This window comes from Aphelocoma coerulescens, chromosome 7 (genome assembly GCF_041296385.1).
Source record: "Aphelocoma coerulescens isolate FSJ_1873_10779 chromosome 7, UR_Acoe_1.0, whole genome shotgun sequence".
Lineage (NCBI taxonomy): Eukaryota > Metazoa > Chordata > Aves > Passeriformes > Corvidae > Aphelocoma > Aphelocoma coerulescens.
Window position 1 is genome coordinate 28,090,836 of NC_091021.1, and position 16,885 is coordinate 28,107,720.

The 16,885-nt window shown below is 43.7% G+C and overlaps 1 protein-coding gene across 1 annotated transcript in view; it reads left to right on the forward strand.

The window, feature by feature from the left end:
- Positions 1 to 16,885, forward strand: part of GLI2 (GLI family zinc finger 2) — a 191,194-nt gene that overhangs the window by 43,444 nt on the left and 130,865 nt on the right. The window contains exon 2 of the mRNA XM_069021030.1: positions 5,696 to 5,858. Within this exon, the coding sequence (XP_068877131.1) occupies positions 5,726 to 5,858 (133 nt within the window). The 5' untranslated portion in view covers positions 5,696 to 5,725. The remainder of the gene's footprint in view (positions 1 to 5,695; positions 5,859 to 16,885) is intronic.

Here is a 16,885-nt window from a genome sequence, read left to right on the forward strand (position 1 = left end):
CTGGAATATCTCAGGATTTCTGGAGCTGGTTGGAGGTGATGTTACTACAGTACAGAGAGACACTACCAAGCACCAGGCAGTTCTGGGTGCACTTTGACCCCTCACAGTATTGCAGAGCAGCTTCTTCCTCGTGCTTTTGGTTTGCTGTTGCCATATGGAAATGGCAGATGGTGTTGATCAGGAAGTTAATCTAGAAGCGTATCCGTTTCATGCCGTACGCGAAGGATTTGTTCATTAAACTTAGAACTCTAATTTAAAGCCAATTAACAGAGTGATTTGAAGAGACTTGTTGTTTTTGAAGTTCAAAAGAGATGCTAAGTCTCTGATTTCAGCCTTAGTACATTCCTGAACCTGTATAACTATTGCAGTGTTGCCAACTCTACTGGGGGTATTTTTTGTCTCTTTTTTTTTGCCCTCTCCTTTTCTTTTTTTTCCCCTTTTCATTTTTTTGAGTGATACAACTTTTGCCATGGGCTGGAAGTGTTTGGTGAAGTTTTGTGAACACCCAGATTTCTCAGCAATTTTAACCTTACCTTTGGGAGTAGGCAGGCAGAACTTTTGTATCTTCCTATCCTGTTTGCTGCTAGCACAGCTCCCTCCTCCCTCCCTTTGGCAACCTGGTATTACTCTTCTCTAAGCAGGAGTTAGGACAGGGGGCAGAAAAATAGAATAAGCCCTGAGCAGCTCTGTGCCCTCCTAACACTGCTTCTTTCAGCATGGGTTTGTCTCTGCTTCCTTTCTTCTCGGAAGCTGGTAGGGACCCACCACAGAAGGTTTCTTGAGGGGAAGGGGCAGGAGCAGCCCCCAGACAGAGACCTACTGCCCCAGTGTACAGCTCTAATTTCCATGTGTAATCGACCCTGTAGGACTGGCCCAAGCAGACCATTCCTAAGAAATATCAAGATAGGAAACCTTGTGTCAGAAGGACCTCAAAAGTGATTAGTTCTGCAGTAGTATTTATGCTGCTTTTACCTGAGATTGATGTTCTGTAAACAGTTGTAGGTCCTTCAGCAGAAGACAGCATGTTTGGGTAGTCCCAAGATTTAGTAGTGGCATTTAGACAGAAAAAACTTTCTTTAGTAATTCAAAGCTGTTGCTGATATAAAAGAAAATAGAGGGGTCAAGTTTTGCTGTGGTACAGAGCCCATGACTTCACCGGGTTAACTGCTGCTACTTCCCTGTAATTGAGAACATAATTTGGCTCAAACCCTGGGAGACTGAAAAGGATCACAGCAGCCACTGTATTAAGCCAATGTTCAGAGCAGTTGGCTCACACTGAATTTCATAAGTAGATCATGTATTCAGAAGGCTTGAGCTGTATGACACAGTCCAGTGCAAAAGAAGAGGTGGTGGGAGTATGTCCTTGTTTATCTTAACTAAAGCAGCACACCAGGAAAAGCTGTGAAACCTAGGATTGTAGGTATGGGGGTGATGTGGCAGAATTGTTTCAGTGTCTCCCTGTGGGTGTGTGAGCACAAACCTGGCAAGAGCTGTGCAAAGGCTGCCCTTGGTTATCCCAGCTCCCATCAGTCTTGCCAGGAGCCAGCAGCAGAGGAGCTGCATCTTGGCTGTGGTGCTGGTCTCATCAGCCAGCACATCTCCAGCGTGTCCCTTGGAGGTTGTGCCACCTCTTTAGCACCTCTGGGGCTGTGCATGGGGAGGTCAGGTAGAGATGAACTCAGACTGAAGAGAGAATACACACTGATCTGAGAAAGCCCAAAATATTCCCAAAAGTGAGATGGCTTCTGGAAGCATACTTTGGAAATCCCTTTCTGCCCCTACCAGGGGGCTACCAGGCTTGAAGGTGGCATTCAGGATCGGACCTATGTCACACTGTCAGTGGCAGTGCCTGCCCTCTGCCACATAAGATCACTCCCATGGTTCTGCTTAAACTTTGAGCAGAAATAGCCAAAATTGGTCATTCATTTTTCACAGAGAAAAAAAAATTATGTTTTCTGCCCTGTCTAGGGGAGAAGAAGGGGGTTTCCTGATGAAAGAACAAGCCTGAAGAAGGAAATAATGCCTTTTACAAAAAAGGGTGTGCAGAGGGTATGGCTGATGAGTTTATTCCTGAGTTTGCCAGCAGTCCTATTCAGGCTGATACCCTCCAAAGGAGACTGGCATTTTCAGACAGCACTTTTGACCATTCCTCAAGCACTTAGCAGGAGGGATTGTTTTATTAGGAAAGTTTACAGCTTCTTGTTTTCCCTCAAAGGCAAATGTGACTTTGTTGTTTTTAATTCTGTTGGGATTTCTCCCTTTTAATATACAACACAGCTGTTAAAATAGCTGGGGTTGTCTAGGGCAAATCATATAGCACTTTCCTTGTTCAGATCTCAGATGGCTGCCTTTTTAGTGTCACTGCAGAATTATATTACAGGGCATATGAATAGTGCTGGTATTAGTGTCAAAATCAATTACCCAACTCTCCTCCTGCAGAGAAAGCTACAAACCTCAGGAAAAATCTGAGTAATCCATTCTGGTTTTCTAATTCTGAGTAATGACGGAGGGCAGAGAGTTGTGCTTGAATAAGTGCATAGGGTCTTTCTCGACATAGTCACTCCTAAATGCATGGTCTTTACAGGAAAAAGCAGGCTCCCTGTGAAACCCTTTTTCATGCCAAATGGCTTGCTGCTAAGATTAATCTGTCATTGAATTTATAAATTCTGTGTGACACAGAGCAGCAGAAAAAGTTTAGCATCGAACAGAAAGCAAAGTATGTATTGCTTAAAAAATGAATGTTGTGCTCCTGGATCGTGTGGATTGACTGCCTCCACCAATATATCTTCTTATACTGGTAATAAAAACACTTCCATACCCTTGTGCCTCAAAGGATCTCAAAGCACTTTGCAAATAGGGGAAAGTACTATATTCTATTTTATGGCTGTGGAAACTGGCTGCAAGAGAGATGTTAAGCTTTTTGCCCAGGGACACTGAGGAGACTGTAGCAGATCCATGATGGGGACCTAAATCTCCAGAGTTCCAGTGCTGTGTCCTGGTCACAAGTTGCACCGCTGGGAAGTCTGCTGGTCACCAGCTCTTGGCCACTGTCTCTGAAACCTCAGAGGGTGGGATATGAAATCCCACATACGAGGCGTTGGTCCTCCTTTGCTCACTGGTCTCTGTCCCGGTCTGTGGGCAGAGGTGCTGAGCAGAGCAGGATCCAGCAGGACGGATGCTTGCGTCTTCCTGGGCTGGGATGGTCAGCTCTGGCAGTGAGGTGCTGTGAAAAGAAAATTACTTTTGGTTGCTGCTGACTTGAGGAAAAGCTGGGAACCTCCTAGTCAGCCTGCTCTGCCCCAGGCACCTTTACGAAGCAAAAATAATTATAGACTTATTACCCTAAATCCTGTGAGATCAGACTGGTTGCACTTTTTTTTTTTTTTTCTAATCTGGTATTTGAGGATTTACCTGTTTAATACAACCACTTATTACAAACACTTGAATATTTTTTTTAATTCATAATTCATCTGAAAAGAGAGCATTACAGCTGCAAAGACCAGAGGCATGATCTCCTGCCACATTCCAGTCAGATAAATGACACATCTGAAAAACTGGGTCCCTGCTGAGGTGTCTGTGGCAGGGATTTAGAGATTTTGCTTCAGGCATCTCTCTGGAAAAAAAGCACGTCTCTAACCTGCATGTTTCACAGAACAAGTCCTGTTACCAGTTCCTTCCTTCCCCTTGCTGGCTGCTGAGCTCTGCAGTGCCTGAGGATGGTCCCTCACCCCCGGGGCTGCCCCCAGGGTCAGGGTACCCGGAGAAGGGGGGTCGGGGTGCGAGGGCCAGCGTCTGGTTTCAAACAAAAGTGCAAAGCCTTGAAAGGAGGGACTAAGAAGAAACAGGTGGGGGGTTAGTAACAGAGCCTCTGAAGTTTATTTGCTTAACGAACAGAAGCCCAGGCTGTCAGACCTAGGTCAAATACTCCTGCAGTTTGGGTGTATTTATTTCATACGTGGTCTGTAACCCAACCTGATTCCTGGATTAAACCACTGTAAAGTCCTGGCCCCCAGGAACCCATCCCATGTTTGCCAGCAAGCACAGCACATGCCGGGGCAGGACCTTGAGGGGCCACCTCAGTATTCACTGGAGCCTTGTGTCATCAGTAAAGCCTGTAATTGTGGGTCCTGTCATTTCCAATGCGAGCTTCGCAGTTTATGGCTGCAGACTGTGACCGCAGATCCATCACTTCGTTGCCCCATTAACGTGAGCCATGCCTGAAGGCTCCTGGGATAAACTGCTCAGGCTGCAGCACACAGCTGCTTGGTGGGATACCACTCTCCTAGAGCCCAGGCAGCGGTGACAGTCCTCCACAACCACCATGCACAAGGTCCTTCCCAGGGTGGGAATTCCTGAAATTTTTGGGCTTTAAAGTTTTTAGGAGAGTTTACCTTTTAATCCAAGATGTTCAGGAGTCAGTCAGTCCTCCAGAGCAAAGGGAGGGAAGTTTTGAGTTGGCACAATGGCGATAAAAAATATCAACACACGCAAAAAAAAGTTTTCTGGTTTCCCAGATATTTTTTGCTTGATCCCGTTAATTCCAGTAACAGCCAGTGTTCTCCAGAGTATTTCAGGAGCTGAAAATTTTGCATTTGAAACTTGCATGTGAAAAATTGCTGATCTGCATTAAAATTAGAAAGGAAAGAGGAATTAGCAGTGGGTTTTCCCAAGACCAGCCTGAGGCTGGTAGTGCCAGGTAACTGTGCTGGTTATGTGCAAGCAGGAGTCAGGTGGAGACATGTGAAATAAAACAAGTTAAAAAAACAAGGGGAACAAAAGTATTTGCATTCAGAAACAAAGTATGCCTCCTCATTTAAGATAAACCTTGTTTTTACACTAAACTTGGGATACCCATATGTTTGCTTTTGGGAGACCATTTAAGTCTGAATTGTGCAGAAAAAATGGTCAAGCTGACAAAAAGTTGAGGAGGTGCTATGTTTTATCAATTTAAGTTTAAAAACCCAGGTTATTTTTACTTTGGTATCTTGTTTTGTGGATATTTCACAGCATTTAATCCACCATTTTTAATGGGGGTAGAGCTGTAGCTGATTTTCAGATACAATTGCTCAGTATAGAAGAACTTTTATGGGAGAGAGAGGGATTGGTGTTTGTTAGTCCTCACCAGTGAGAACACGATGGGATGTGGCAGACCTGCTGTGGCCTATCTGTAAGCACTGCTGAAAAGTTCTGATCATGACACTGGTTCCAAACCAGCACACAGCATAAACACCCTCTGTGGGATAGAAAAAAATCATTTTAAATATATGTTTTTCTGCATTGTATTGGAAATTTTTAGCTGATTTTTTTCTTAGGAAGGTCTAGGTCATGTATAGGATGGATAAATCAGTTTTATGTGTGCTAAATATTTGCGTCTCACCTATCCTATAATCCTGGAAAGCCCTTTGGACCTGTAAACTTTACTGTGTAGACCAAGTTTAGCTGGGGAAAGACTGTTTTTTGGTCTTGTTCTTTGTAGGTCTGTGAGAACACCCAGCCCTTTACATGGTTGCAGCCTTTGTGCCTTTGTGCCTATGACTGCTGTACTGGCTGCACTGCTGGAGTTAGAAACCCTGGAATTCCTTGCTGCTTGCCATTTGCTTTTGAACTCTGCCAAGCCATCAGCCTTCCTCATGGAGCTGATTTTGCCTGTGTTGTGAGTGGTGACCAGAATCTGGTTTTGTTTTATGTCCTCTAGGGTTCCTGAGCTGGAAGATGCCCGTCTAAGATGGAAACTTCTGCTTCAACAGCTGCTGGGAAAAAAGAAGGGAAAGGTGCTGTTCTGGAGGGCAATGGCTTTACAGAGACGGGGAAGAAACCCACTCCTTTAGCAGCAGCAGGAGCAGCAGTGGCACAAGGAGGTACTTTATGTTTTCCACAACTTGAAAGCAGCAGGGGTGTTTTTCATTAGACTGTAAGAATTTAATAAGTATGGTGGCATCTGTCTTCCTGTGAACATGCTGAGTTTATTGGGGTTCTTGGCTGTCAGAGGAACTGGAAGCTGTGTCACTGCATGGCATCTAAACGTCACTGGAGTGTGATGGGTCACCACCACTCCCAGAGAACTGGGCTGGGGTGAGGGGTGGCTGTTGGGGAGTTGGGGCATCCCATCAATGCTTGCCACCAGCTTACTGGTGCTGCATAGTGTTGGCAGCAGCATGCCCTCCACTCCTCGATGGTGGAGTTAAAGAATGGCTGGTGAGACTGGCTGGAGATGAGGAGCACCTCGTTATCCTGGTCAGGAGGGGGTGTTGTGTGCCAGCTGCGATCCTACTAACGAGCTAAACAGACTGCATGGCTTTCAGTCATTGCTGCTGGGATTTCATGGTTAGGGAGGAGTTTGGGAATGTCCAGACCCAGTGCAAGAATGCTCACAAAGAAACCTCTCCACTTGTGGCAATTCTATTCAAGTCAGTGTGTTAAGCAAGATTTTGGTCTTGCTGCTGTTGGAGTCAGCTGGGAAGCTCTTGGGGACACCTACGGGCATGGAGCCACTACTGGTGGGTGTGACTCTGGTGTGCAGGTGAACGTGCAGGCGTGGTGCTCCTGCCTCCTGCTGCTCGCTGTGGCAGGCAAAACATGCCCCCATCTCTGGCACACGTGTGCTGGTGGATCTCCAGACTAGTGCCAGGGCCTGTCATCGTGGCACAGCTGTGGGCAAGGCTGTGCCACTGGGAACCACCACAGCTGCCCTTGCTGGGGACTGAGTGTCCTCTCCGGACAGGGTATAAGGAGACAAACTTAGAAGAGGCTGCACCAGTTCAGATGTGACAAGAGACACCCCAGCTGTGTAAACTTCACAGGCAGCTTTTTTTTTTCCTTTTAAAATATACTTTATTGCTAGCTAGAGTCTACCTCAAAATGAACCTGTCCCCTCCCCTTCCTTCACTGCAGGGTGGTTTCCCATCACCCCAGGAGAACAGAATGACTCTTCTGTGAGCTCCTCTCTTTCTTACCTAGCTCAGCTGGAGAGTTTGAGTTTTCTGTTGCCTGAATTTTGAAGATAGTTTCCAACCAAAATGGCTTAAATCTGCTTTATCTCTCCTTCTTTTTCATAAACTTTGCTACTCAGGTTTCTTTTTCACACTGACTTGTGAAGATTCAGATTTACAGAATAAGGTAGGAGTGGCTAGATTATAACCTATCAGATTAGTTCATGTGTTTGATAAACTTTTTCTTAAAAGCAACCATAAAGTCTTCTACAAAATTGTTTGGAGGGAAACAGTTTTGTGCTCCTGGATGGCTCTGAGCCACTTTCCTTGTGAACAGTGCACAAAGTGCAGAAAGGAAGACTTGCCAGGAAGCAGAAATAAGGGAGACAGCAATGTGCAGAAGTTTGGCATCCCCAGCTCATCCCTGAAGAAACAAAGGCTATAGGAACTACTGAGGCAGCTCACTTGAGGTATCATCTCAGTGACTGGCAGACCTGAAGGGTTGATTGGCCCCAACAAGCATGTGCTAAAATTCACTACCTGTAGATAGCTGTTATGAATAAACACTTTCTCCCCACTTGGCACTTGGCACTTGCCTTGGGAGTGCCTCCACTGAGGAAGCAGTCACAAACTTTCCAGAGATCCAAATGAGGATGCCCTGAGGTGGAGTGTCCATCAGCCCAGTTGGCATCCCTGGAGACCTAATTGGTTTTTAAGCGTCCAGTGTAATATGTTCTGTTAGCAGTGTGCTCTCACCTTTGGAGAAAAATGATTTATGGGCTCAATATTTCTCCTTTTATTAGGAAGAAGTGGAGAAGTAAGTTGAGGATTGTTTGAAGATGTCAGGAGAATTGTGATGAAAGCATTGTGTAATGAGATGTAAAGAGTGAAATCTATGTCATGCTGTGAAGAAAAGTGCTCATAAATGACCCAAAATGGGCAGCAGTGGAGCAGCGTGTAGTCGAACGCTGGCCCCGGGACTCTGCAGGTGATGCATGTGCTCTTGTGGTTCGAAGGGCTTTCCTTTGAACTCTGGCTAGACATAATACAGGCTCCTGAAAGGGAGCAGCATGCTTGTGTGTGTGCTTGGAAGCAGGAGAATTAATACAAAGTTGTCTTCTAACATGAGTTAACTGCAGGGTGTGATCTGGCAGGTGATACCAAAAAGGCTGCGTAGAGATGAGACTCTACTTACATGATATTCATGCTAATATAACATGTTTGATTCCCTAAACTAGAGTAATTACTCACAACAGGCCAGAACTATGAGTATTTGTGCTCATATTTTTCCAGAAGAAAGCAAACCAGGCTTGGAGATTAATTAGGAAGTTCAGCTTGAGATGGGGATCAGCTTTAAAGGGTGGGCCTCTGAGCTTCCCACCCTGCTTTGGGGCCATATGAGCAAGTCTTTATTCTCATCCAAGACAAACTCTTGATTTCATTTATTGCAGAGGTTTTACTCTTTGTACTAGCATATGAGACAGTGGCAGTGAGGCTCAGCCAGTGCTGCAAATCACCAAGCTGCTCTCCAGAGCCAAACAACTGTAATTTGCAACACATTTCTTCTTTATTCTACTGAGTCACACAGGAGTGCCCTCATAGCATGTTTTACATGTTTCTCAGATCATAAGGTTTTCTTTTTCACTTGTAGGAATTAATAGATTCATGTGGTTTTGTTTATAATTAATGTAATTGAAGGAATAAAGCTGAATATTAGTTAAATAATTGAAGAAGAACTATTTAAATATATTATTATTTAGACTATATTATTATAAATGCTATTTGCAGTCTGAATTTCTAGGTCCCTTACTCTGGATATTTGTCCCACATGTTTCCAGCCTCTAACAAATAAGGTTATGGCTGTGGGAAAAGAGATCGATATTGTTGATGCTGCCAGTAGCGAAGAGTCCTTTTGTATTAAAAATTTGCATCCTATATTTTTAGTCTTCTGAAGCTGCCATTTTAAACATCATCTGAGACAGTTTTTTATAGTAACTCATTGATCAGATGTTCAGAAATTGGCCTCACAGATATGATGTCGGGAAGTCTCTCCTAATTTTCTATTTTTCCATAAATCATGTCGGCCAGGGAGTCAAAGCACCTCTTGTCTCTTGCAGTAGGGGCACGTGTGACTGAGATGGGAGCTGTTTATAATGGCAGTGTGTAGGAGCTATAGACGAGTCAGATCTGCAGAAGAGGCTCTTCTTTTGTTGGCTTCACTTCTGGAAGGGCAACTTGTAACAATTTGAGTTCGGAAAATCCTTTTGTTGAATGCAAAAGTCCATATTGCTGTGTAGGGTAGGAGGGTTTGGTGCACAGCACCACATGAGTGAGGCTGTGTTGTGTCCTTCAGGCTGGCACTGGGACGTCCTCTGTACCTACAGGCATGAGGAAGCCCGGGCACATGGCTGTAGGGGAAATTTAAATGAGCCACTCTTTCGAAGGCAGAGATATTTAGGAAGATGGGTTTCTCATCTTGTAATAAAAATTAAATACAAGTTTTCCTAAATGCTAACTGCCTGACTTTAACAAGGCCCAGAATGCGCCTTTCCCTCTCCACGCCACCCTCCACATGACACAAACTCCAAGTTCCCAAATTGATGGTGTTTATGTTTGAAACATTTTTCTGATGTCTGGCTCTGTCAAGACTAATTTTAGCATTTCTAAAGCTGGGTAAAAATACAGCCTCATTACTTTGATGTCAGAGCATAGTTTACTATTAGTATATTCTGGGGTTTATCATTTTAGTCATGTTTAACACAGCTACAGCAGGCATGCACTATTAAATCTGGCTTATTTTACATTCCTGTCCGAAATTATTTATTTGGAACAATTTCCTCTCTATCAAAAGACACGGCTAATGCTGAGTTTTAATGTGTTATTTACACACAAAATAACCTATTTACAACTCAGTATCTGCCGCAGGGAGAATGAATGGGGCAGTGCTCCCTTCATCCTGTTGTATCTGAGTTTAACAATCTGGATTGCTAATAGAACCATTTATCACAGGGTGGTAATTTATTTTATGTTAGCTGCACAGGTCTCCCTGCCTCTGATCTATGGAAATACTTTGTATATAATGAAGTTCAACAAGTCATTTGGTGTAAACATGGGGAAGCCAAGCTGCAGAACTAGTAAGACTCTGGCTGTGCTTTTTTTTTTTTTTTCCAGGAGGTAACGACTCTCCTCTGATATTAAGGCTTCAGTTGATGAAATACAGCTCTTTGCCCTGTGTATGCTGTAAAGGCAGAGTATGGGGCTTTTATGCAGTGGATCAGAGATTGGGATGGAGTTTGGTCACTTGATTTATGGTCTGGCAGGAATGCTTAGTTCTGCAGAAGTAGCACACTCAGCCCTTTCATAGACAGAGGAGAAGGGCAGGGAGCACCTCCCATCGCTCTCCAGAGGTCTTCCGTAAGCAAGCCCCAAGTGGCACTGGCAGGGAGTCCTTATGCAGTTCAGCTTGTCTTAGTGCTAGATTATGGGAAGACCATGTAAATGAGGAGGAGGAAATGCCAGCATCCCAGCAGACCTCAGCGCCCTGAAAAAATATATAGTTTGTGTGGCCCGAGACTCAGACAAATTAGAATGAGAGCAGCCCCAATGAAGTCATCTCCTCTGTCCACCCTGGAGAGGCAGGGATCTTCTTAAAGAATGTTTTTCATTCAGTTCACATTTTCCAGGAAAAGGAACGTAAGCAGTACAAGCACATTCTTAGCTTCCCTGCCTTGCACTGCTTTGCTGTGTACAGCTTACAGCACTGAGAGCTGTGTTTAACAGAAAAGCTGGGATTGGCTCCCAGGGGGAAGGGGGCAAGTGGTTAAAACTGAATGATGGGGAAATCCCGTAATTCAGACTGAGAAATCCTCCTGACAGCCACTGTTGCTTCTCGTGCATCTACTGCATAGAGTTCAGTGGCCCCCACCTTGGGTAGAGCTTCAGTGCAGTGCTGCCACAAGAGCAACAGAAATCAAGGACTGTATTTCATCTCTGACTGTTTCTGTCAGCCTTTCAAAAAACTAATTCTGTTGGGTCTTAAAGTGTATTTCTTTGCTACTGTAGCCCTTCTGAGTGGACAGATTGCCTACAGTCTCTTTTGTGTACCATTCACTTCCCTTTGGGCAGACTGGTGCAGTGCTGAGACAGTTCCTCCATCACGGGATATCAAAGACAGTGGCAAGTTTGCCAGCTTTGAATCATGTTGGTCACCTGACAGCTGCTCTTTGGGATAGTTTAGAAGGATTCATCTAGAGATGGATGAAGTTAAAGCCATGCTGCACCACTGTTATGTTCCATGAGCAGTATCTGGTGTGTGGGCCTGGTAGAGAGCTCTCTGGGAGCAGCAGGTTTAGTTCTTCAGTTACATGGCAGAATTTTGATAATTAAGATTGCCACAAACTGTGCTACAAAAGCACATAATTTCTTCTGCCTGCCCTTTCTCCTTTATCCATGGCTTGAAATGCTGTCTCCCTCGTCTGTTCTTTAAAAGAGTCAGCAATGCATCCTTGCTAGGCAATCCTTTGCTTTGCTTAAATGAGTGATTGGAGTCTGACTTCTTGGGGTTTTTTTCCTCATGGTGGAAACTCCTCGTCCAAGCCTCTCTACTGACTTTGTGTGGTAGCCAACCCTGTGGGCAAAGGTGCAACCCAGAGTAGATAACCATTAATGTTTACAGACTTTTTGGTTCATATTGTGTAGCCCTTAGATGATGCAACAGCTTAATGGTTGGATTTGATGATCTTAAGGGTCTTTTCCAGCCTAAACGATTCTATGATACATAACGTCAGCGTTCCCTGATAGTACACAGCTCCCCCACACTGTCATAGCAAAAGTTCCTATAATTTCAGCCCGTTACAGATGCAAAGGCACTTTTGAAGACAGAGTAATTTTATCTCATCCCTAACCACACTGCAGGCTTGAATGCCAAGTTGAAGAGCTTTTATGAATTGAAAATAGAAAAAGTTATTCTTCACAGGCTGGGTCTGGCACTGGTGTACCCAACAATTAAGTACCACCTAGAAGACCTTTGTATTTTGTGAGTGTACTATATTATCATTAGTAATAGTTGTAATAATAATTGCTTCCACATTTCTATTATTTTGTAAGCTCCAAAATTTTATTCTGGCAAGTACTGATAAGTCTTCTTTTCTGTGGACCCAGCTTAGACTTCATTAAAGTGCCCCTCAGAGAGTACCTAAATATAATCTTTTTAACTGATGCTAAACTTACCTATTGTGGATTGGTCATTTACTGTCAAGTAAGAAAATCCAGTGGTGATAATGGATTATCTCCGGGATTGTCTCCTCTGCCAGCACATCCCCATAGTTTGAAATTTTAGTATCTCTGACAGCTTTTTGCCTGAGCATCTGTGAATTTGCACAGGTTTGATAAATCAATTCTCCCAACACCTTTCATTAACCATGGCATTTCAGCCTGCCATAATCATGGGAGGACCAGGGATGGGAGTTATTTTGTCTAAAGTTGGCTGCCCAAGTGTTAGGTGTCTAGTTTGGGATGCTTTTGCATTAGGGTGGAGTGAATCACATTGTGCAGGTGCCTGCTTTATTCCCTTGAGGGCTTCATGCCTGATTTAATGTTAGGTAGAAAAATCCCGGACTTCCCAACTTTGCCAAAATTGCAGAGTGGGGTTAAAGTGAGGAACCAAGGTGGGACTACATTAATGCTTTGATGCCTTTCATTCATGTTTATCAGTCTGTAGCTTTATGAGCAGTCTGGGAGCCCTGACTGCCAGATCTGAACTGAAATCTCATGCCGTGGCTGCTCAAGTCAGAGGCAAACTCAACACCCAGATGTCAACACAGCCAGGGGAGCTGCTTCCCAGAGCTGCTCCCGCTTTACACCAGCATTGGAAAAACTAGTGTCTTTAACAGCCCATTCAGAGAGATGGGAAATTTAAAATCCCCACTAAAAAGACAAGGGAAAAAACCACAGCAAATACTCAAGAATACAAAAAGCTCCTAAAAATAACCCAAGTGGAGGAAGTCTATTAATGCAAAAGTAAATAATTATGTTAAGGGAAGCAACTAGAGAGGCCAGTTGTGTAAGTCACTTTAAGGGAACAAGCCTTAGATAAAATCCATCCTTTTATCACACAGATTGTCTACCTTTGGATGCTGAATAATTGATGGGGTTTGGCAGAGCATTCTATGGCTGCCTGCACAGAGCAGTGGGACTGCTCCCAAGGTCAGATGAGTGGCAAAGAAAAATGTTCCTAGAAATGCTGTGCATCCAATACCAGCAGCAAGAAACAGGGCTTGTATTCTCAGCACCTCCTAAAGAATTTGTGCATGGCCTTGAGAAGACATCCATAGACCTTGCAGTGAAAAGAGGACTTGGCATTGTTCCTCAGCTTGTTAAACTGCCCCCCATGAAATCAGGTGGTCTGTTTTCATGGTTTCGTGTGGTGATGAGTGAGGTACAGAGGCCTGAGAGGACACAGCCAGTTCCACTGCACTATTTTTATTATTTTTTTATAATTAGAGAAGATGAATTGTGCTGTCTGGTGGCTTCTGGGAGCCCAGGGCTTGTGGGGGGATTTCTTGCTTTGTGCAGCCCTCACACTGCCTCAACACTTCAGCCTCTGTCTGCATATGAGCACCCTGGCAAGGCAGGGAATGTCATTGCTCCCATTCTGCAGACAGGAAGCACAGAGGATTTTTTCCAGGGCTAAAGTGGCTGAAATGGATTGAGCTGTTTCAGAGGGATGTCAAGAAGTGATTATCTCTGGAACTTCTGAAGTTCATATGTGGTGTACATGGGACATCAATGATAGTACAGAGGTCTTAGCCCAGATTCCTTGGTTCACCATATCCACTAGAAAGCCCTTCCTCTCTCAATGATATGCCATGTAATCATGGTCAGATGACTCAAATTCTCATGCCCATCTGCCAAACGGAGGCGTTGTTTCTTTCCCTTCAGGAGAGCTGAACACAAGTTGTCTATGCATCATCCAGAGCCTCTGAGAACATCACGATGCAGCAGTCAGCCTTGTTCGTCTCAGTTGCATAAGGGTATGAAAATGCTCAGTAGCACAAATAGGATATTACTGAATTTAAACTAATTCAGCAGTGCCTTTGTCCAGTACCTAGCACAGTGGGCTCATAATTAGGGGCTACAGTTTTTTCCAGAACCAAGTGAGACAAAAATTGCAGAAACTTTAAATTCTGAAATCGATATCCCATGAATTCTGTGTGGGGACTATGCTTGACAGGATGAGTTCTCTGTTCTTACTGATAATGACAGAGAATAAAACCTCAGCCAAGACTTTAAATTTAGCTCTTGAAGGAATGAAGGGGATATAGTATTTTCATGCAAACTTCTTCAGGATTATGTTAAACTCGTGACTTTACATGTGTTGGAAAATGACCTACGCTGGGTGTTCTGTTACTTCCATAGTGGTGTTGGGTTGAAATCAGGCAAACCTTCCTGGAAAGAACTGAGCAAAACTTGGGCATGTAGGCTGAGTCCAAAATGAAAATAAATAAAAAAATTGAATGTGATCCCACATGAACACAAACAAAAAAGTTTTCACACAAACTTAACTGAAATCAATTCTGCCTTTTCTGTAGTTTGTTAGAGAGCTCAGTGGGTGTTTTCTCCTCTCTTTTTTAATACCCCTTTTCTTCTTCTGGAATCCCAGATCTTTTTAAGGCCATCCCATTGAAAATTCTTCCAATTGTAAGTAAATCATAAATAAGAACAGGAGCATTGAAAGCAAAATATTTATATTTACTGACACCAGTATCTGATTTTTAAAATACAGAGACATTTGCAGGGATTGAATGGTGCCATTTTAGCCAGAAAGCTGTTCTATTCTGTTCTGTTCTTTCTCTTACAGTGATCAGCTCCTGACTGACAGATTTTCAGAAAAAATCACAGCTTGCAACAGATGCATCCTTAAGTAAACAGTTAAAGTAGATGTTTTGATGGCTTCAGTTGTATTGATATAAAAGATCAGTGTCTGACATTCCTGAAAACCATCCAATAGAGGAGGTATCTTCTTCTAAGCCCCTGGCCCTTTGTGTGCTGCTTCAACAATAGTTTAATCATTCAAAGAAAGCAGAGATTTTATGCACTGAATGAGATGCTCAGAGCCAAGAGAGAGTTGATAAGGAGTCAGCACCACTGATCCTGGAGCCGGAGTGCTGCGTAATATTTAGATTTTTCCCAAATGAAATTTTTGTTCTGCTTGTGAAGTGATAAAATGATCTTTCTCACTCAGTTTTTCTACCTGAGGCTCACCCTGGTTTGTGGCTGCTCTTTGTGGGATGGACCAGCAGCAATGGGGGGAAATTAAGCAGAATCCTCTCCTACATCCTGGCTGGTGTAAATATCCATGTCCTGTGTTAATGTGTGCAAGTACCTTCTTGCAAGTGAGGCTTGAGGTTAAGCTAAATCTCTTTATGCCAGTCTGCAGGTACAGCTGGTGATGTTCTTTCAGAGGCATTTACAGCTACACTATAAAGTAAAACCAGAGAAACACAAAGGTGAGGACTTTAGGCATTGGTTTGCACGTCCCATTTTAATGAGAGGAATTATTATGTGTTGTGGGAAGCTGATCCGACTCCCAGAGGCTGCTTGTGTGAAGATACCCAATTTTTTGGTGGCTCCCTACAGTGAGGGCACAGAACTGAGCCTGGAGAAAATTAGTTTCAGTTCCTGATGAAGTCCCAAACTTCCTTCATGATTTTGGGAAAGCTGCTTGACTTCCCTTTGCTCCCTCATTTATATAATGAACTCAGGTTGTTCTTTGGGCCTCCAGGCCCATCCATCAGCATCTGGTTAGCATGTTTATGGCATTGGTCACACGGAAACACTTAACAGGTCAGACTGTGGGGAGGTTGCCATTTCCCACTCCCCACCACCTGCAAGATGGTGTTGCTACCCCTGAGTGCTGCCGTACCCTGTTCATATGTCTTAGGTGTCACCCTGCTGTTGTCCAAAGGGGACAATAAAACAGTTTTGCAGGGTTGGGGAAGATAAGGTTAAGTTCTTAGAGTGAAGGTATTTTCAATATCTGTAGTGGAGAGACTGTTTGCGGGTATAGAGGTTGAGTGTATTCCAAAGGGCCATGCTTGCTCTGAAGTGAGAAAGCTTTTCAGGTGATCTTACATGGAACTGAGCTGGAAAACATCATGTTGTTAATAGCTATGTAAATATTCTGTATCAAAACAAGAGAAAATTATTTTTCTTACTTTAAAACGTTTTCCTACATGCATAGTCTATGGGTGAGCTCCAAGTACCTGGGTGGAGTTTTGGACACACCTGGATGAATTTACAGAAGTCATGGAGAGCTTCAGGGTTTCATCCTGACCCAAGCAGTAGACACCCAATAGACATGTATATTCAGCCAGTCTAGCAATAGACAGTGACCTTAGCACAGTCCTTCGTAATTAGACTCTTGGGTGCAAGGTGATGGAAGGATAAAATCACTCTCATGGGATGACAGCTTCAGAGAGAAACTTAGTTTCAGCTTTCTTTCCCCTTAGTCTGCTGTGCACATGCATGCTCTGATACTGTGATCAGCTGCAGAGGAGTTGGCAGCACTCTTGTTTGGTGCAGTTTTTTCCCTTTGAAAACTCCAGAGGAACTTTCCTGTGCTGTTACAAAGACGTCCTTAAAGCATCTTTACTGCAGGGTCCTGTGTTTCAACTGCTGGAGCAGCGATTCTTAAAATAGATATGAGATGACTGAATGTGTGAAAAACATTTGCATCTCTTTTTCTGAGCTCTGTGCATTCTGCATCACTTCTGCAAGCAAGTTAAAAGGGTTGAGAGTTTTGCAAATTTTTGGACTGCTTTTAATTCCACTCAGAACAATGTCTTTGCAGATGAAATAAGATCCAAGGCTATCTTTTGGTCACATAGTGTCACTGACGCTTGAAACAGGCTGGATTTATATGTAGTTACTAAAAAATATATAGCAAAATTAAAGTT